We start from the raw sequence: 22,922 nt of genomic DNA on the forward strand, positions 1-22,922 counted from the left end.
TACAATTTATTTCAATTGGATGTACGTGATTTTGACGTGTCCTGCATTGCTCTGCTAACTACATTGTGTGTAATAAGTGGTTAAATGGTTTTATTGTCCACAACAAGTAAATTGTACAAAGTGAGTCATTTTGATCATGTATATTCTATTTTTATAATCACATTGAACATTTTCCATGTGTCCCTAATATTGGTCTTCCACCCTGTCATTTTGACGTAAGTGTGCCTTTACAAAACCCTGTTTTCAGTCAGTATTTTGTCTTTCTTCAATGGAAGTTGAAGCAGTGGTTGGTTGCAGGATAAATATTTACTCTTTTGTTTCTTAATTTTCATCATATTATGTGTGTAGTTGGTGGATGTTATCAAGCTTAACGTGTTCACCCCGACATAGTGAAATATCAAGTGATATCAAAATCTATTTTTTAGACTGTACACTCAGTCAGCTTGCTAACTAAATCGTGTTGCTAAGTGAAGGTCCACCATGTGCTTATTAAATGCTAACATTAGCCAAAAATGTCCACCCGATCAGCAAACTCACATATTTTGCTGCTTGCATGTACTTAAAAATCTGAATCAGAATCATCTTTATTTGCCAAGTTGTCTGATTGCAGTTAATGTATATTAACGTGTGGGAGCATAACCAATACGTATTTCTACCAGCATAACATCTACAATGAATAGAAGATCATTCGAAATTTTCAGTGAAATGGAGACATCTCAAAGGCACCTTGTGATGATATTGACTATTATTTTATTACTGAGAGATGTTTCTAATATTTTACAAAATATAATTTATATAAATAAATATCATATCATATTATATTAAATGGCGGCACGGTGGCCGACTGGTTAGAGCGTCAGCCTCACAGTTCTGAGGTGCGGGGTTCAATCCCCATCCCCGCCTGTGTGGAGTTTGCATGTTCTCCCCGTGCCTGCATGGGTTTTCTCCGGGCACTCCGGTTTCCTCTCACATCCCAAAAACATGCATTAATTGGAGACTCTAAATTGCCCGTAGGCATGACTGTGAGTGCGAATGGTTGTTTGTTTCTATGTGCCCTGCGATTGGCTGGCAACCAGTTCAGGGTGTACCCCGCCTCCTGCCCGATGACGGCTGGGATAGGCTCCAGCACGCCCGCGACCCTAGTGAGGAGAAGCGGCTCAGAAAATGGATGGATGGATGGATTATATTAAATATAAGTGCGACCCGACCTCGGATAAGCGTTAGAAGATGGATGGATGGATAAGTGCGATGCATTGCATTTCAGTAACATTACAAACAAAAATCACAGAAACAGCGCTTTCTATAGCGCTTGTCCTCATTAAAGTCACGGACGGGTAAGCTGGAGCCTATCCCTGCTGGTTTTGGGTGAGAGGCAATTTACCTGTTGGACTGGTCACCTGCCAATCACAGGCCACATATGGAAAAACAAACATTCCCACTCATATTCACACCTATGGACAATTTAGAGTTTTTAATGAACCTAGTGTGCAGTTTTTTGGAATGTGGGAGGAAGCCAGAGTACCCGAGAAAGCCCACGCAAGTATGAGCAGAACATGCAGACGACACACAGGAAGGCCTGAGCTGAGATTCAAACCCTGAACTCCATTACCGTGTGGCAGACGTGCTAACCACTAGCTCACCATGATGCCAAATAAGAAACATATTGAATTAAATAATTCTCTGACACTTAGTCAAACTGTGTGTATGAATGACAGCACACATACTGTAGCTCTTGTACGGGTTCTCAACGGATTATAGTTATTACATAATGTGGCCAGTGAGTTTATCACGAATGTCGATGTTTGCCAATTCATCCCTACATGCACACGCTGTACCGTGAAATGTCAAAAGGTCAAACAAAACCGCTTTAATTGTACATTTAGCTTGGATATGACAGTAGTCGTATGTGTCCACTACTGCACTTGACAATAATACAATTGGGGATCATTTTGTGGAAGACAATAAAGTAAATAAAGTTAACGAGGTGCAATTTACCCAGGATGGCGACCACAATGTCATCTTTCAGGATCTCAATAGACCCGCGGGACATGAAGTAGAGGGCAGTGAGTACGTCCCCACTGTGGACCAGAGTGTCTCCAGGAGGGGCGTGAGTGGTCTTGAAGTGCATAGCCAAGGCCCTCAGGCAGCCTTTGGTGGCTCCTTGGAACACTTTGCAGTTGTGAAGAAGATTATTATTGAGGTGAAGGCAGATATCTGCCTGCAGGCACTCCGGGAAACCTTTGAGCACCTACGAGGAGGAGGAGTAAATGATTCAAACCAATCAATAAACTGTGAACTGCATTTTAAACTTAAAGTGAGAAGAGTTTAAAGTTTGAGTATTGCAGGGGTCACCAACATTGTGCCCATGATCAGTGTCTTCACATAGTTGAATGACATTAATTATTAATAATAGCATATAATTAAAGACAATTTGAGAACATTTCTTCATTCAAAAGTGCTTATCAAACTCATAGCCATTCACATTAATCAGTTTCCAAGATGTAGTTTTCAGTTTCAAGTTTTTGGTGGATGATTATTTCAAACCGTGCAGACACAGTGACCCACTAGGCTATTGAATTAGACAAGATAATAAAACGTAATACGCACCTCCTGCTCTTTCCAAAGAAAAGACATCAAGTCCACAATGTAAAGCAGATAAAAGAGAAAACACTTGGCCTTTAAATTTATACATACAATCTGATAACTGTTTTCTGTGCTTCTTATTTACCGTGTTCATGTCAATGCCGTTGGTGTAGGCCCAGGAGTGCTGGAAGTACTCCTCCAGCCTCTGCCTCAGTGGATTGGGTATCTGATGAAAACGGATGAACTCTTTGACCCGTAACATTTGCGCGTGGTAGCGCGCCGTACCCGAGTACAACCTTTGGATGATGGCTGAGACGTTCCCAAAGATGCTGGCATACATGAGGGCTGGAATACAGACCATGCATTTTATTCATTGTAAATGACAGTTTCTTATCGGGTGCTTCGTTTATGTTGCTGCCTAGTGTATGTACTCACATCCGATCAGCATGACACAAATAGAAAAGATCTTCTCCGAGTTTGTGTTTGGCGAAACATTGCCAAATCCCACGCTGGTTAGACTGCTGAAGGTGAAGTAAAGTGCAGTGACATACTTGTCCTTGATGGAGGGACCAGAGTTAGGATCACTGTAGTTGTATTTCTTCCCGATGGACACTCCCAGGTTGTCAAGCCAGCCAATTTTGTGCTCCAAGTAAGGCTTTTCCACATTACCAATGGCGTACCATATACAGGCGAGCCAGTGAGCGATGAGGGCAAAGATGCACATTAAAAGCATCAATACGGCGGCGCCGTACTCAGAGTAGCGGTCCAGCTTCCTGGCTACTCGTACCAGACGAAGGAGCCTCGCTGTCTTCAACAGGCCAATCAGAGTGGTCGTCTAAATACATGTTAGGGGATGAGAAATGGTTTTAGTAAAAGCAGTAATTAACACTTTGTTAACACGAAATGTATGTTCCTCAAAAGTGGGTAGTATTCATAATTCTGGTAACTCGCCAAATAGTTTACAGTGTTTCCCAATCTTTTTTACGTTAGAAAAAAATCTCTTGACACACCACCAAACAAAGACATCACAAAAAGTGGATACACAGGTTAATTATGTACCTTTTGCTATTTAGGAGAAGAATATTTAATTGTTCTGCCTGCCACTAGACGTCACTGGCAGATTTTTAGTAAATCAGTTTTGTTTTGGACGATATATATAGGGCTCTATTTTTGTAGACAGTGTAGATGCGGTGGCGCACAATTGTGGGTGATTTCTGATTTTCTGACTGGTCTGCACCAAGCTGGGTGTTCCGGCGCAATGAGGGTGTGTCCTTGCACTTGGCGGAGTGACAATTTGGTGGCAGATAGTTGATCTGCTCAGACCATGTCTAAATACTGGTGCAATGTAGACCGCTTTTGTAAATTTGATCAAGACACAGGCAGACAGACACTGAGCTCCGTGGACATACATTATTTAAGTCACCAACTCATTTTGAATTTAATAAGGGTACCCTCACATTGTCTGTTGCCATACCGCCCAAGAGCAGTGACAATGCTCCACTTAAGCAATCTGATTACACATCATCCTCTTCCACATAGAGATGTTTCTGTCGAGACTGTCATTGTGCCACATTTAAAGGGAATGAGCTACTTTGATTGGCTGCGAATGAAGTCGGCTGTAAACACACCCAGAGTGGCACAGCCCGCCCAATCTCTGATTCGCCGGGCTGTGCTGGTCTACAAAATTACCAACATCGGTCTAACCCGTCACAGTTGCGCCACCTATTACCCCGGATTTGTGCCGGTCACGAAAATAGGCACATAGACTTGACTAGACTAGAAAAAAATAATAATCTATACTTTTTTAAAACTCTATTTTTATTCTTTAACATCTACACACACTTCCATCCTCATGTCTAAAAAGCAAACGAATGACATTTAGATTGTTGATGTCAGTTAACAGGATTATGGTAACTGCACTATGTTACAGTAATGATTAAAAGAACACTGAAATAACACAAGGAACGCTGTGAAATCATCCCTTATATTGCTCCCATGACATTAGGGAATTGATATGATATTCTGTGGTGTCACCACCATAAAAGTGGTTTCTTCCTTTGCCACAGTGACGGCTTGTTTTAGCAGCCATATAATCTCTAATGAAATGGCAATTTACATGAGCTTTTCAGATGACAATGTTTGTTGCTGACAATGAGATAAAAACTACGTACCAATATGTAGTAAGTTTGTACAGAATGCATACTATTCAATGCTATACTTTTTTAGGGCTGGCGTAGCATAGAAATATACCTTATAACTTTATCTAATAATGTCACAAGGTTTCATGATTTCTTTAATGGCATGTGCTGCCTACTGAAAACTCATTCCCCACGAAGGACAATAAACAACCGAAAGGAGACTACAGTTCCCCTTCGCGCCACAATCTATTCATTTTGCTGCAATTCATTGAGCTGGCTTTTGTTGTGCTGCAATGAGAAGTTATGCATAACAAGCATTACAGAATTGTATGTTGTCATTATGCAGTATTATAACAAGCATACAGTGTGAGTTAATTCCAAGAAATGCAGCGTGGGTATTTGTGGCTCTGCAAAACAAAATTATACTGAGGTTATTTTATACTTCTAAACCAATGTAGAATACAGTCAGCATACTGTATCATATGTGTAGAAAAGACATTTTGACCCTAATTTGTGTGCCCTTGAAAGTATTGCCTGCTTTACTAGTAGTCAGGACAGCTATACATTTTAAGTAAAACGCATAAGCCATGACAGATGTAACAACAGTTTGTTCACATTTATCTGCACAAGGATTATATAATTAAGTAGCTGCTTCTCCCTTTCTTTGTATTGTATATGTCCAATGGGGAAAACATGGTCAGCTTCATCCATCCGTTTTTGCTCGTTGCTATAGCACTTGTTCTCTTTAGGGAGGCAGGTGAGCTGGAACCTATTGCAGCTGACTTTCGGTGAGAGGCGGGGCTAGTCTGGATTGGTCGCCAGTTACCCAAAGAGCATGGCCAGCTTCAGTTATTGGCTCATTTCAACTGTTTTCACAAGAATGTAGAATGAAACACTGCAAAGTACAAATTCTGCATGGGCTGGTCTGACAAATACATTTTAAGTATGTTTTCAAAAAAGCATTGGTGAAAATCTTCCAACTTATTCTCTAGCTAATAAAACAAGACTAAAAATGCCTCTTTAAGACACTAAATTATCTTAAAACCATTTTCTGAATTAAATTTAATTTCAGAATTAAGAAAATGGAGAGGTAGAATTATGGCTTAACTTTTGTTTCATATCTCTACAGTAAAACCCATATTTGCGACTATTCATGGATTTTCATTTGGAAAGTATTCTCCATTATTTGCTGAATGTTTGTTTATCCTCACTAGGGTCATGGGCGTGCTGGAGCCTATCCCAGCTATCTATGGGCGATAGGCGGGGTACACCCCGAACTGGTCGCCAGCCAAGCACAGGGCACATATAAACAAAAAACCATTCACCCTCACATTCACACCTACGGGCAATTAAGTTTTCAATTAAGCTACCATGCATATATATATATGTACAGTCCCATGCAAAGGTATTGGCCCCCTTCTCAAATTCTTATATTTTTGCATAGTTTCCCTACGTTGTTTAAGATCATCAAACAAATGTACATGTATATATCAGATAAATACAACCCAAGTGGACTTAAAATGGGGGTTTTTAATGGTGATTTCATTTAATAAGGGAAAAAAACTATTCAAAGGTACCTGGCCCTGTGTGAAAAAGTAATTACCCCCCTTGTTAATTCATGAATTATTGTGGCTAAACACAATTCTTGGTTAATTTTCACTGATCACACCCAAGCCTGATTACTTCCAGTCCTGTTCAACCAAGAAATCACTTAAACAGAATATGTCCCGACAAAATGAAGTTGCACAAAAGATCTGAAAAAGCTGCAACATAATTTTACACGATCCAAAGAAATTCCACAACAGTTGAGAAATAAAGTAATCAATATCTATCAGTTGGGAAAGGGTTACAAAAGCCATTTCTAAAGCTTTGTGATTCCAGCGAACCATAAGCAGAGCCATTATCCTCACATGGAGAAAACATGGAACAGTGGTGAACCTTCCCAAGAGTGGCCGACCTACAAAGATTACCCCAAGAGAACAGCAATGATGCATCCAGGAGGCCACAAAGGAACTCAGGACAACTTCTAAACAACTGCAGGGCCTCCCTTGCCTCAGTTAAGGTCAGTGTTCTTGACACAACAATAAGGAAGAGACTGGGCAAAAGTGGCATCCATGGCAGAGTTCCAAAGCGAAAACCACTGCTGACCAAAAAGAACATAAAGGCTTGTTTTACTTTTACAAAAAAAACATCTGAATGATTCCCAAGACTTTTGGGAGAATATCATATGGACTGACGAGATGAAAGTGGAGCTTTTTGGAAGGTATGTGTCTCTGGCGTAAATGTAGCACAGCATTTCAGAGAAAAAAACATCATACCAACAGTCAAACATGGTGGGGGTAGTGTGATGGTCTTGGGCTGCTTACTCCTTCAGGACCTGGACAACTTGCTGTGATTGATGGAACCCTGAATTCTGGTCTTTAACAGAAAATCATGAAGGAGAATGTTCGGCCATCAGTTTGTGACCTCAAGATGAAGTTCACTTGGGTTCTGCAGCAGGATAACGATCCAAAACCACATCAGCAAGACAACTTCTGAATGGGTTAAAAAAAAAAAAAAAATAAAAAAAATGAAGGTTTGGAGTGGCCTAGTCAATTGTCCGATTCAAATGCAGTAGCATGACCTTATAGAAGACTTTCATGCTCGAAAACCCTCAATTTTTGCTGAATTAAAACAATTCTACAAGGAAGAGTGGGCCAGAATATGTGAAAGACTCATTACTAGTTATAGAAAATGCTTGATTTCAGTTATTTCTGCTGAGGATGGCCCAACCAGTTATTAGGTTTAGGAGGCCATTACTTTTTCACACAGGAACAGGTAACTCTGAATAATTTTGTTTTCCTTAATTAATGAAGACACCATTTTAAAAATGCATATTAAGTTCACTTGGGTTGTATTTTTCTGATATTTCGATATGTTTGATGATCGTAAACAAAGTGGGGAAACTATGCAAAAATATAAGAATTTGAGAAGTGGGGCAATGCTTTTTCACAGCACGGTAGTAATTTAGTTTTGCTTCTTGGGATGTTTGAAATGTTGTTTGTGTTGGGGGCTTGATGTTTGTACTGCTGAAGTTTGTTATATAATAAAAGTGAAAGCAAAATCAGCTGAAGCTTCACACGACACCTTTTCGCTTAGCTTCATTCTTTTTTTCCCCCCCTTTTGTTTGTGAAAGTTTGAATGTTCACTATGAATTGGATGTGATTGAAATGACTGATTAATAGAATCAGTACACGACTAATTCACTACTGCTTTGGTGCCAAGCAATTATCTTCAAGTGAGTTGAGGAGCTTCATTTCGACAAAATGTGTTGCCATCTTGTGGTATTGATAGGCAAAATACAGTATAGCATAAACCTTTTTTTGGGTGTGGTCAATTACTCACAGAGTTTTGCTGCTTGTGGCAGGGCTCAGTCCCTATTCCACACGAATAGCAGGGTTTGTTTGGAATTGGAACTAAACCTTGATTTTTCATTTGAATTAAATGCCTTTGTTTGATTCATTTCTGCGCTTAACTTAAAAGTGAGTTAGCCCACTCGAGTTCTAAATGGCTCACTTGACCATACGGTGATTGTGAGCGTGAATGGTTGTTTGTTTATATGTTCTCTGCGATTGCCTGGCGTGCAGTTCAGGTTACCCCAGCTCTCGCTCAAAGTCAGTTGACACAGGCTACAGCACACCCGTGGCCCTAATGAGGTTGAGTGTTATAGAACATGTATGTATGGATGGAAACACTATCATACAGTATAATCTGTTTGCATTCACATACAAATGATTAGCTGTTTGCCACCACAGTGTACTGCATATGTTCAAGACGCACTCAACTTTCCTTAGGTAGGATAGAAAAACACTGCAATTGAGATTTAAGGAGACTCACGTAGCTGACTCAGGAGTAGCAGGGGTGATTGTGGTAAAAAAAAAGATGATTATGGTTTTTAATCAGGAGCTTTTCTGGTGTAATGGAGTGGCTACAAAGCATGATCAAGCACCGAAATGGATCCAGAGCCATCAAACAAGCCGGTGAGCCTGGCAGCCAGCCTACCAATGACTATCTAACATCTGCATGTAAGCTGTGCACACGGCGCTGTTGGCCCCCTCGTCACATAAATGCATCAATGATTGCCATTTGGTAAGCCATTAATCCTGGTAAATGGATTCTAGAATGAGGACCATTCAAAAAAAGAAAAACATGCAATTTAAAGTAATCCTTCCATAGCTGAGACAGAAAGACTTAGGCTTTAAGTAGTGGCCTGGGTGCACAAGTCTGGACTCAATAAAGAGATGACTGTGCAGGGATGACTGAGCCACTACGGAGCAATACGCTACTCTTTTGGAAAAAGCAGGTGAAAAAAATAGATAACAAACCTCATCTGATCCTGAGCCGAAGATAAGCAGGTCAAAGGGAATGGCTGCCACCATGTCTATTAGGAACCAGCCTTTAAAGTAATGGATCGCTATCTTGGCTGCATGACTGACCACCTCCTCGTTCTGGTTCACGTACGTGGTCCTGAAGTTGATGAGGATGTCAATGATGAACATGATGTCCACGATGAGATCCACCACATTAAGAGGGCTGCACGAGTATCCGCATTCACGCCTCCTCTGCTCCTCTTGGTCGTTGAGGAGAAAGGCGGCAGAGTAAGGCGTGAGGATGGCTGTGTAGATGACCAGCAGCAAGATCAGCCAGTCCCACACAGCTTTGAACGGGCTGTAATGAAGAATGGTGAACTTGTCGATGCGGTTCGTCTGCAGCTTGTACTCTGGCAGAACATCAGCGCCCAGTGACAAGACCTGGAAGAGACATAGGCAAGACTTGTTAAGGAGAAATGTGCTTTTTTTTTGTGCACGTTTTCTTTTTGTTATCCTTATGAAGTTATTTTGACCAGGGGTTCTCAAACTTTTTGGGTCCAGGGAGAATTTTTTTTCCAAGGACCCCAGGCACCTCAAAATAAAAAATTCAATTAAACAAAAGTAAAAGTGTGTAGCCCAAAATCCCATATGAATTAAAAAGATTAAAAATAACAAAAGTGTAATTTTTTGTGAATGAAGTCGTATATTTTTTTAAGAAAAAAGTCCTAATCTTTACAAGGGCAAAGTAGGGGTTGAACCCAGTGGCAGCTGGTAAATAGAGGGTGCTAATGCGACGCCCCACCATGCACAGTGGTCAAGTCGAATACAGAAAATATTTAGTCGATCAACCCCTAGAACAAAGACAAAACAAAACATTCTAATATTACAGTGAACATTTAATGTGGGAAGTCATGTTTTAACAAGTGAATTTCAAAAATACAACTTTATTCATGTAATATTGGGCCTACATATATGGGTTTAAAAAATGTTTACTATATTCTCGAAAAAGTACCTAGAAACATTTTGAACTTTAAAAAAAAATAATATACCTTATTAGTTTTATTATGTTTGTTATACTGGTGTAAGTATGCCCTTTGTAATGATACGACATCATAATTTGTTACAAATTATTTTGTGGATGAGGGACTCACGTTTGAAAACCGCTGATTTAGACAAAAAGTAAACTAACGCTGTTGACGGTGTGTAATCCACCGTTAATTAAAAAGTAAAATTGCAAGCTTTGGTAATTTTCCTTCACTTAATTGTCCTCCCTGAGAGACTCTGACAAATAGATCAATGAGGCAAAAGCCAATGTGAGTGATGAAGCCTTCTGTGCACTGGTCCACATTTGCAACAACAATGGGCTGACTTGGAAACGACTACAGTGCTCGACAATGCAAAAACAATTTTAGATGAGGGCAGAATATTTTCCGGTGCTTTACAACACAACACTGATATTTAGAGCTTGTGTGTTTTGGACACTTGGAAAACAGCTGTATGTACTTGTGCAGCTTGTGAGTTTAGAGAATAATAATTTAAAAAAACACACCTAAAACTAAGCAAACAGTTTTATTTTCCCCACACGAATATATTCTGTCTGGATTGTAAATTATTCAGTGTCCTGAATCGTCCCCTGTTTTTGGCCTTATAAGCCGTGGATGACAAAGACTCTCCTTTGCCATAAAAAAACGTGCAAAAGTGAAGCTGTGAGCAGCAGAGGGGTCTTTCTATTCACTGCACATTCCCCTATGTTCAACCCATGAATTATACACCAGAGTCAAGATGAAGATCACTCACTCATGTCTCGGTGGCGTTTAATCATGATGACGATTTGTTCATTTATAGATGAGGGATACATGTTGTTTAAATATAAAAGCTTCCCCCTGCTGACATCGGCCATCCCAACCAGTATTACATCCCTGTGCAACTAGAGCCTTCAAAGTGCTTTCCTATACAGTGGTGGAAATAAGTGGTGCCTTGCGATACGAGTGACGCGACTTAAGAGTTCTCCAAGATACAAGCCGTCATTCGGCCAATTTTTTTGCTTTGACTTTGAAGCACAAACTTGAGATACCAAACGCTGTATGGTGGTAGTGAACTCAATTCAGTTTACTTCACAATAAGCAGCAGTTTGGCAAATAGTGAACAAGTCAGCAAAAAAAAAGGCTTTAAGCTGTTTAATGGCACTCCTAGTTGAAATTTACTGTCAAACGAAACATAAAGCAAAGACAATTAGACATGTATTTAAAGCAACTAAACAACGGTGCCTTAAAGAATAGGCCCCTAGCTTAATGCTAACAAATAATGGAAAACGCTATTGACATGTTAAGGGTTAGCATCAATAGTTGCGGATTTAGAGCCCTTTAAGCAACGGAAATTTGAATACAAACAGTGGCGCAACACATGTAGACAGATTATCTAACAATACTCACATATATTCTTTATCCTCTATGAAAAATGACTAATATTACTGCATCTTACTGTGTCTGTTACAGTAGTAGTAGTAGAAGTACTATTTTTTTGGTTTGTGTTAGCATGACTGTATTATACTGCCCCCCGGCGGCCAATGTGGGCACACCAGAAGGAGCAGCACAATTAATTGAATTTAGTGAAAAACTGTTGAATTCATTACATTCTATTTAATTATATTATTACACTGTTTTTATAAAGTAAATTGTTTTTATAAAGTAAATTATTATAGAATGCTATTTTTCCTGATTAAACTGGAAACTGGAAAAAAAAAACCCTCATACACAATGAAAAAATCTCTCCCTCTTACCCAAAAAAATACTCACACTGACAAATAAGCCTCTCATACAAAACAAAAAACCTCTCATACACCCAAAAACTCAAACTCACCCCAAAAAATATTTATCACAAACAACGAAAAGACTCTCACCAAAAAAACACTCACACTCAGTTTGTTTTTTTATTTATTTTAACCTGTCCTGTTCAGCTGCATGGCCATGCAGAATGGTGGATCTGTATTCCTTTTGTGCTGCAACAGTTTTGCTGTACTCGGTTTAAGGATATCATACTACCCAAAGAACTTTCACTCTCACCAAAAATCATCTCACACTCAATCCAAAAAACTCACACAACAAAATAACAAACACGTAAAAACAAAACACATCCCACACTCACCCAAAAACACCTCACACACACGCACACAGACTTGCGCGCGTCCGCGCGAACACACACACATGCACACATTCACAAACACACACACACACAAAATCTCTCGCTCTAACACACACACATTAAAAAACCTCTCATGCTGTACATCAAAAAAGTTCTCTTTTTTCACTAAAACCTCTCTTATTATAAAGACAATAAAAGTACTTTCTTCTGTGCGGGAGTCTTTTTTGTTTGATTTAGATGTTTTTAGGTGAGTGTGAGACGTTTTTTGGTTAGCCTGAAGTTTTTTTTTATTTTTTGTGAGAGGTCGATGTTATTTTTGGCCTTTACGGCACCTCACAGTTTCTTCTACAAGTACTAACTTTAACATATGTTTTTTTTTTTTTAAATCAACATTTTGACTGATATTCTGTCTATTACCATAATCAATTCATAACCATAAACATCCATCCATGCATTTTCTGTACCGCCTATCCTCACTTGGGTCGTGCATGTTTTTGGGATGTGGGAGGAAACCGGAGTACCCTGAGAAAACCCACACAGGCACGGGGAGAACATGCAAACTCCACACAGGCGGGGCCGGGATTTGAACCCCGGTCCTCAGAACTCTGAGGCAGATGTGCTAACCAGTCGCTCACTGTGCCACAACCATAAACACGTGAGACATAATTTCTTTGTAAGAGCAAACAATTGTGTCCCCCACTGTATTTATCTTTTAATGTATTCTATGTATATGTATATTTTTTCAGTTATATGGATGCCAGCTGTAAGCTTGCAGTTTAGCTTGCAAGTAAAAACTAATGTTCTTACTTTGGACATTTCTGTTCTAAAGCACTGAACACAGATGAGAACAGGAGTAAAAAGAAAGAGAAAAGTTTTTCCAACTCATTATTATTCCTGTGCTTTCCAGGAATGACCCCTGTCTTTTTCTGAATGTCAGAGCTCCTCTGCTGGGGCTTTGGCAGATTCCCAAGCCCACAAACAAAGCACCGCTAAGCACCAGGGTCCCTGACTTTTTCTGGGAAAGCTGTGAATTACGACCGAAGAGCATTTTCAAATAAAGGATCAGTCGCGGGTCGATGCACCTGGAATTGCTCACCTGTGTCACTTTTTCTGTCACGTTGTGCGTCCTGTCTTTGACCTTTGGCGCAAGGATGGTTTTCTCTGATGTTGGAGGGGAGTGAGTCTTCTTGTCATTACCTTCCGAAAAGGTTAGGGCTATCAGAGGCATTTTGTTGATGGTGCTGTACTTGTTTATGTTGGAATCCGACGTGGAGCCGAGCAGGCTGGACTTCACGTGATTAAATGGACCTGGGGATTTGGAATGAATAGACATGCATTTTGTGTGAATGTGAATGGGCAGATAAATGTTTGCATTATGTGTGTGTACTTGAATGGACAGACTGAGGTGTATTTGTTTATATTATTGGACAGACATGATGTGTTAATGTAGAATGGACCAATATTAACATTGTGTGAATAGACGACTCTCGGGTGTAAATACGTAGCATGTATACCTTCATTTGTATGGCGGTCCCTGAATATGCTTTTGGAACTGGAACTGTAGCCTTCAATCTCATGAACAGATGACGCCCGCCTCATGCTCGTGACGCTTCCTCTAGGAAAGGTATTGGACAGGGAGGTAGAGGACTGGTGCACCTCCGTCTGGTACAGCTTTTCCCACAGGAGTTTGGGGGATGAATGGTCGAGCGGTTCAGGAGCTATGCTGGCCTGGGAGGAGTGGTGGCTGGAGCTGATGAGGGCATGGGTGTCATTGGCCTCAATGGGACTGCAAATGCTCTTTGTGGGTGAGGGGAAACTCTGCATGGCTACCGAGTCCTCATTGTCTTTGGGTGAGTCCACCATCACAGCATCTGGGTCCTCTTGTGGAAGAGATTGCTTGTTGGTATTCATTAGGCTCAAGGCAGCCTGGCGGAAGCGGACAAATCTGCTCCCTAAAAATAGGCAAGAATTTAGGAAATGTTAAATTACAAGCCACAGGAGGAGTTACATTGCATCTGCCATCGACGGGATGTAATATTCAGCCCTCGAAGCTGACGCATTATTGTCCGGAGAGCAGGCCAGGTAGCTTAGTGGGGACGGGAGTAGATGCTACTTAAACATATATATTTCTCTCAGATAACCCAGAAAGACACTATAAAACATTGTAAAATAACAAAGGTACCTTGTGTGAAGCTTGTATGAGTCTGTGAATGTGTATGAGCACTAAACTTCACTGCTGTGCTTTAAACTAAGGTAAGTTAGCAAGAGCTAACATTTGGCTAACACTGGTAATGTTTGTTCCAACATTCAAGCATGGTTTACATGAAATAAAAAAATCAGGTTCAACTTTCAGGCTACACCAAATGAATCATTTACATTTAATCATTTTTCAGTGTGGGAAAAATATTGCATTGTACAGGAATTCGTGAGCCCCCCCCCTGCCCTAAAAAAAAAAAAATAGATGACACAAGATGAATGCAAAACACTAGTCATTTGTAAACGAAGCTCTTCAACTCACTTCAAAGGTCCTGTATTTTGGCTATTTATTTTGACAGCGCTGGCTTGGGAGTGAAAAGGGAAGGCAGAGATCTTCGCTAGTGAGGTAGATAAGCTTGAGAAATTCGAATGACCTGAAAAGCTTGAGGTATTTTTGCGTTCTTTTAATACAATGTGACTCGCAAGCAGGCAACGGGTTATATAGCCTAGCAAGCAAGTGCTAGCACTAACGTTTGTCTGTAAACAAGCCGGCATTCTGTTGAATCATGCAGTAAAACTTCGGTAAACATTGGTTGGTGCGCGTGACTAAATGTTGCCAACAGCGACCAAGTATGTTGACCGACCAAGTATGTTGACCACGGCAAGCACGGGAGGCAAAGCGTTTGGATTTGCAGTCATTCATAATCTTGGATTTGGATATTTCGCTCCTTGTCGGTTAATAAATACACATTTTAATGTAATTGGTTTGTATTAGCCGCAGTAGCGTAAATACTGCTCACAACAACAACAAAAACATAATTATTCCGATTATTAAGTCATTCATATTTTGGTCATTTGGTCAACAACCAGTCCATGGTGTACCCCGCCAAAGTAAACTGGGATAGGCACCAGCTCACCAGCGGACCTAATGAGGATTGTGGAAAAAGATGGATGGCATTTGGTCATCAGTCACTTGTCCACTAATAGTGTTTTGGCTCGCCTACTAACACCGCACTATATTGTCTTACACAGTGGTTAACTCAAGTGCAGGCATAAAAATGGACACACAACACTGTGGAGTGAGCACAGATGTGACTGGACCGCTAATCGCTTGGGTAGATTTTGACTCCACAAAATGTAGTTTTTAATACAAATTTTTAAGGAACTTGCTTCCAACAAACTCCACAATTTTCACATTTACATTTCATCAAATAATAGAAGCATCGCTAGCTATCTAGCGTTCTAAATAACTATCTACTGTAGCTCAGAGCGCTACCTACCTACCTACCTAATCGAGACTGCTTATGTGACTTGGTAAGTGCTGCTGTTTAGGTCTGCAACACAATTCCAATGGGCTCAGCTCTAGTGTCTGTGTGCAAACTATTGCGTCCTTGAATGGAGGTAATTACGGTTAAAACTACTTTCTGTTTGAATTTACCGTTTCCTGAGGAGGGGAGCCGGGGTAGACTCTCATTTCTTTGTCTTTCTGAATGAACAGTTAATCAACCAAGAGTAAAAATAATGTTTTCCTTTAATTCTGCTATTTTACCATCACTAGCAAACCAAAGCTTTGTGATGCGGTAGAGTATATCTAGTGGATATTCACTTTGCACACCAATGTAGTCCAACCCCATTTTCGCACATCGCCACATTTTCATTCTTAATATTACCATACGTTGCAGTTGAAAAACATGTGAAAAGTGATTCTAATGTTAGTGAACAATGTTAATATGTGATTCCGAAGACACCTTCAGTGTAAGCCGAACACATCATATCGCATCAGAAGCTGTCACATCATCTACTAACAGATCCCCTTTGCTTGCATTCACAAGCAATCAGATGTGATTAGTCATGTTACCTTTGCGCACACACAAACACACAAACACACGCACGCACACACAAATTCACAAGGCACAACATAAACTGAATGCCAGAGCAATTCACGCTGAATGAAAAGGATAGCTGAGATTCAGTCAGAGAGGGGATGCTGAGTGCCTCCAATCAGAGAGGCACTGGAGAGGAGACTCAGTGATATTTAAATCTCCTGACATTCATACAAAGAAAAATAAGTAAATAAATAAATACAAATAAATGAGAGCGATAGAGCCTCCCAAAAGACATACACTTACAGATGGTATTATTAAGAAAAACAAGATCTGGCCATATAAGCAGATAATTTCCAACCCTGTGTGGACCCTGTGCATCTTTTCTATACAACAACGTTCACAAACAAGATAAATAATGTAATGAGTTGTGTGAATAATTGATGTGGGATCTTTAAAAAAGCATTATGATAAGCACTATTACACTGTATATTTTTAGGGCTAACAAAAACAAACAGTGATGTAGCATTTTAATGTTTTTGTTTTTTTAAAATGAAATAACCATTTTAGTATAACATCCATTATGCTTACGAGGGAAGATGTTTTTTAATATGCTGTCCAAAGGGCAACATAAGATGTAATGAGATTATTTCACAGTGGAACCTCAAAAGTCAAATTCCCCTGATGTTGCATAAATCCCAAGTTAACCAAAATTAGCACTTCTAAAACTACACATAACATAGGCGTTTGCGAGACTGCAACATATTGCACAAGTACAGGAGCTGTGTGTTACCTTGTGTTTGGCTTAATAGTGACACACATGTGTCATGATACACTTTCTTTTTTCTGTTTCAGCGGATGCTTTGAAGCGTAATAAAGCTTTACTCGTACGAACTTCAGGTTGCTGAGCATAATAATCATCTCCCGCCCGAAGCCTTTGAACAACCTGAATATCCTATTTTGAGAAATAGCGTAAATTGTACTGTGCGTAACGCGCTGGAGCAGTGTGACGGCCGTAGAGCTTCTCAAACTGCCGCTGAAATGCAGTCGTGGATAAACAGACAGTTTTGCCTCAGGATACGAGTTGAATTCATTCTGTGACAAATAATCTTTCCCCATTGAAAAGAATGGAAATACTATTAATCCGTTCCAGCCTCCCAAAAAAACAAAAACAAAAAAAGTAATTTGTTTTTTAGCAAGAAAAATAGCACTCTATTATATTGTACTTAATAAAAAACATACAGTAATGACATGACATAACACGATTTTTGCCACATTTTTTGCTTCAGTGGACATTATGCTACTCCTTCTGGTGACCACACCTTGGCCACTTGGGGGCAGTATAATACAAACATGGATGCACATGGAGACGCTCACAAGTTACTCCTCACTCAGCCGCAGTACTAATATTTGTCGTTCTTGTCTCACTCTTTGTTATATTACAAAAGAAAAACTGAAATATCACACAGCCATACGTATTCAGATCCTTCGCTCAGTATTTAGTAGGAGCATCCTTTTGAGCTAATACGTTGGTGGACAGCCATTTTCAGGTCTCTCCAGAGATGATGTTTGGGTTCTTCTTTACCTCTCTCACCAAGGCTCTTCTCTCCCGATTGCTCAGTTTGGCCGGATGGCCAGCTCTAGGAAGGGTTCTGGTCGTCCCAAACGTTTTCCATTTAAGGACTATGGAGGCCACTGTGCTCTTAGGAACCTTCAGTGCAGCAGAAATTTTTTTGTAACCTTGGCTAGATCTGTGCCTTGCCACAATTCTGTCTCTGAGCTCTTCAGGCAGTTCCTTTGACCTCGTGATTCTCATTTGCTCTGACATGCACTGTGAGCTGTAAGGTCTTATATAGACAGGTGTGTGGGTTTCCTAATCAAGTCCAATCAGTACAAACACAGCTGGACTCCAATGAAGTTGTAGAACCATCTCAAGGATGATCAGAAGAAATGGACAGCACCAGAGTTAAATATACGAGTGTCACAGCAAAGGGTCTGAATACTTATGGCTGTGAGATGTTTCAGTTTTTCTTTTTTAATAAATCTGCAAAAATTTCAACAGTTCTTTTTTTTCTGTCGATGGGGTGCTGTGTGTACATTAATGAGGAAAAAAATTAACTTAAATTATTTTAGCAAATGGCTGCAATATAACAAAGAGTGAAACATTTAAAGGCGTCTGAATACTTTCCATACCCACTGTATGTTGCTTGCATTATTTGTTGGCATTAACCTAAACAGACTTTACTAAAGCAACGTTATGTGGTTGTTTTAATTTCACGTTTAATTCTTTGTTTATAGGCAGGGGAACGCTGTACTCCAGTATGTCTCCTTCAAATATTTTATGTGACAAAGGGTTGAGATTGTTTATTTGAATTGATTTGATTTGATTTATTTGGTGATAGCACAGAAAAGAGCACAATAGCACTTCCTGACATACAGTCAAGTATCTTCGTCGAGGATAAAAACACAAAAAAAGCCACAGGATGGTCCTCAGCACATAAAAACATCATACAACATTAAACAAAGACATAAAAGTTCATGATCAAATCAGCATTGTAACGTTTATAAAAAACTACAAATCGCAAATATTGACGTAAAAGCTATGTATAGTAGTACATATTAGTAATGAAAATTTTCAGGTGCATAAACCTGAAGAACAGAGAAATGGCCACATTTTGAGGTCAAAAGACTAGGATGGTGGAACAGATTGTATTTGACCTTAAACGTTACGTTGTATCTTCTTTTTTTTTTTAGTCTCTGTTGGAATATTTTGAAGGTGTTACAGGATTATATCACAGTAGAGAGTTTACTGAATACTCACTTTGATCAGACTTTGTAGGTGATGCGGGGCTTATCTTCTCTGCGGAGTTGTCACTCCCCTCATCCAAAACGTAATCAAAATTCAGGATGAACATCATCACCACGCCCTCCTCATTCTTCACCGGGATAATGTGAATGTTACACTGGAAGTCTGACCCTGAAAAAAGATAGGATAATGCTGACACCAAACACTTGACCCATGCATTACCCTTCTCTTGAAAAAAAAAAAAAAACAACCCTCTGGTTTCCTGTGGATCTGAGAGGAAAAATGAGGAGAACTTGATCTGATTTAAAGGTCAGTGCCTGCATGTCAGAGCCTATGAAAATAGCTGAGCTAAACCCTAAGGGTTACACGATATGCATCTACAGTATAGATGTATTTGATAGTTGCTAAATGAGATGAAATATAGAAATATAGTCTTTAGACACCATACAGTGCAGCTGAATAGGATTGATCACACGCGGGTGGGGGAGGATTGGAGCCAATCTAGAGGGTTACAATGTGCTCAAAGGAACAATCAGTATAAGTGAGCATCACAAAAGGCAGAGAAGCGCCTAAACTTAGACTTGAACCCGGAATATTCTCAATTCACAAATGTGCTGTTTATATCTGGCGAAGCGAAGGCTATTGATGCCTACAGACATGTCATCCCGCCAATCTTAGTCACTGGAGCCTAAAAACAACAACCACAATGTAGTGTGCTACAGTAATACAGTGACACCTTATTTGATCCAAGAAGAAGCTATGTTGTGCTTGAATTTATGCTTATTTTTACCCTGCTATGTCTGTCTGTACTACTGTAATAATTTAAATTGACAGGTCTCAAATTACACAAAGAAAAACAGCACCATTTAAAACTCCACTCTTGTAGCGCTCTGTTTCTCTCTCGGTCTCTCCTGTTTTGGTTCTCTGACCTAAAGAGGACACAAACACACACACATAATACCAGTGTTCTCTGTAATCTCCTCGGGGCTCAACAGACACCCTGCCAGTAGCATTCATTAGCAGTAGACTTGCTGTCTGACTAAATATAACGAGCTCGGTCTCCTGCTACATGCCAGAGTTCCGTTGGAAGGATTTCAACGTCGAAACTCCCAGAAGTGATGTCCTCACTGACAGTACGATGATGTGATTTGAAAGTGTGTGCACTGACAAAGTATTTTTGGGATGCAGCCACAACCCGGCTTATTAATTTGAGTCCGTAGCCGCATGTTGTTGGCTATTGATGCTCACGCCGACACACCCATCTTGTCTGTCGTCATGGGCACGCAAAGACTATAAGGAATGTACTTGGAGAGCTAGAATTTGAATGAAAAGCTCTTTCTGCATCTCCCAAAAATTATTCCCCCCCATTATTCTTTAGTTCAACCTTGCAGGGAAAATTCTAAATTATAGTAACTGACAGTGGAGCAGTTCACATCTCTGACTTGAAAACACTACTTTTATCGAAGTGACCAATCCAAACTCATGACCTTAACTACTCCTGATATTTTACAGATTTTACTAGATCTTATTTTACCTTTACTTTTATTCATATCCTTACTACGTCTTACTTCCATTTTTAATGTTTTTATAGGAATTATTCTCGGTTTTATTTACAGTATGTGAATATTTGTATTTTAGTGCTGTCTGTCTGGGGACAGACAGACAGCAGTAAGGAATTTACAGTAAGGAATTTTTCCTCTCTTCTCTTCTAAATGAAGCTCCTCAATTCACCTCAACATAGTTCCACGACACCAAGAGGCCACAACATGGCATCAAAACACTACTTTTGTGAAAATGAAGCTCTTCAACTCACCTCAACTTAGTCCCTTGGCAACAAGAGGCAACAAAGATTTACCTTTGTCAAAATGAATCCCCATTTTAACATAGTTACTGGGAGCCCAGATGCCACAAGATGGTGGCAAAGCTCTACCTTTGTCTAATTGAAGCGTCTCAACTCAGCATAACATAGACCCTTGGCACCAAAATACCAAAGCATTGCTTTAGGTTCTTAGGTGAGTTTTTCAGTGTATAACAGAGGATAGGCTCCCCCCAAAAATGTGAATTTGTGAATTGTACATCTCTTCTATTGGATCTCGTTACCTTGTGCAGGTGTACCTAATGAGATGCTGGTGTTGTTTCATCTATTAACAAAAGCAATATGTTTGAATTTTCAAATGAATTCACAAGTCCAACCTACGGAAACCACGCTGTTGAACAGAGTCTCGACACAGTCTCCTGCCCATGTGGGAAAACAGATGCAGATGCTCCCTTGGCACTGTCTTTCTGTCACTCTAAATTGCAATCTGTCGCAGGGAACTGAAGATGACCCTGTGATAATGTAAAAATGTCTTCAGGTATGTACATTACAAACACGTCCACATGCCCTTGATTGACCTTAGACAGCCGTGACCAGGATGTGAGTGATCATTTTCGAAAGATAACGATCGTACGTTTTGACTGCAGCATTAAGCATAGACATTACAAATAGCCTTTGCTGACACAGCATTAAATGGTCTGTGGTCTCTGATGACATATTTTACTTTACAAAGGTATTACAGTTGACTACATGCCAATGATATGAAATGCAGGAATTTCCTATTAGCAAACATGCCTGACTGTGTAGCGTATTAGTCATAATTATACACAATGTAATAATGGTTCTCATTGTGCAGCCAAAATGAAAATTGTGCTCGCTTGTTTTCTTTCCAGAGGAGAAAACAACAGTGCTGCTTAAAGGCTTAGCGACAGCGGGTCTCCACTCATCTGGTGTCCTGCTGAATGTCATCTCTGCCAAAATGCTTCAAAGAGACGCCTCTTTAGAGCTGTGAGAACTGAGCAATCAGCATTGTATCTGATCTTATAATATGGTGTAAAAAGGCTGTAGTTTTTAAAATTATTTATTAGTGTTCTATTATTTTGTCAACCACTATTCAGCTGACATATTATCATCATGATTTTATCATTTATCTACATTTGTAGATTCAATCACAATATTCATACTTTTCTGAGGGGTTTGGGGCCAATTTATCATGGACTGTACATCTTAGGTGTAGAAATTCCACCAGGTTTTTGCTTTGCAGTTTTGGAATATTTTTTTCTTTTTATCACCCAATGTAAATCTTTTAGACCTCATCACACCTTGCCAAATACCTTGAATATTTAAAATACATACAGTATAATATAAAAAACAACATTTCTACATGAATTCTCAAGGCAAATATACGTAATTCATGTGCCTTAAAATAGCAGATTCAGGCTCACTGGGATGGGATGGTTGCATTAATGAGACCAGCATCAATATCATCACCATGGCAACCTCAGATCGCCTACTTTATTCATCTTCAATAATGGTGGATCTGCCTCTTGATGTGTGGGGCACTAGCTTTGGTGCTCATTTCATTGTTTAACTTGAATATAAATAGAAGACTTTTAATTCCAATTTATGTTATAACACTGGGACTGGTCACAGTGGGTATAAAAAGTTTACACTCCCCTGTTTACATGCCAGGTTTTTGTGATTTAAAAAAAAAAAAAAAAAAAGAACATGATAAATCAGTTCAATACTTTTTCCACCATTATTGTGAACATTTAAATTTAAAATTTTAAATTCATATGTTCGAGTAGGTTTTTCGTAGTTTTGTTCTAACACTGACTGCTATTTGGAACTGTTTTTAATTCCTTCCACCTTGACCAAGGCTCTAGTTTCAGTTGAAGAAAAACTAAATCAAAGCTTCACCTGCTTCACTGTAGGCATGGTGTTCTTTTGGTGACAAGCAGCCAAGCATACCTTTTGGAATTATGGCCAAAATGTTCAACCTTGGTTATAGAAATATAAATATAAAATATAAATAAAAGTACGTGTTGGCACAAAATCTTAAGGCTTCTA

At 39.6% G+C, this 22,922-nt stretch overlaps 1 protein-coding gene across 1 annotated transcript in view; it reads right to left on the reverse strand.

The window, feature by feature from the left end:
* Positions 1-22,922, reverse strand: part of LOC133487151 (potassium voltage-gated channel subfamily H member 7-like) — a 52,109-nt gene that overhangs the window by 17,076 nt on the left and 12,111 nt on the right. Inside the window, exons 3-9 of the mRNA XM_061793257.1 lie at positions 19,052-19,207; positions 13,726-14,163; positions 13,308-13,519; positions 9,086-9,511; positions 3,019-3,418; positions 2,729-2,928; positions 1,996-2,248 (exon numbers count right to left, since the gene is read on the reverse strand). Of these exons, the coding sequence (XP_061649241.1) occupies positions 1,996-2,248; positions 2,729-2,928; positions 3,019-3,418; positions 9,086-9,511; positions 13,308-13,519; positions 13,726-14,163; positions 19,052-19,207 (2,085 nt within the window). The remainder of the gene's footprint in view (positions 1-1,995; positions 2,249-2,728; positions 2,929-3,018; positions 3,419-9,085; positions 9,512-13,307; positions 13,520-13,725; positions 14,164-19,051; positions 19,208-22,922) is intronic.

This window comes from Phyllopteryx taeniolatus, chromosome 12 (assembly GCF_024500385.1).
Source record: "Phyllopteryx taeniolatus isolate TA_2022b chromosome 12, UOR_Ptae_1.2, whole genome shotgun sequence".
In the NCBI taxonomy this organism is placed as follows: Eukaryota; Metazoa; Chordata; class Actinopteri; order Syngnathiformes; family Syngnathidae; genus Phyllopteryx; species Phyllopteryx taeniolatus.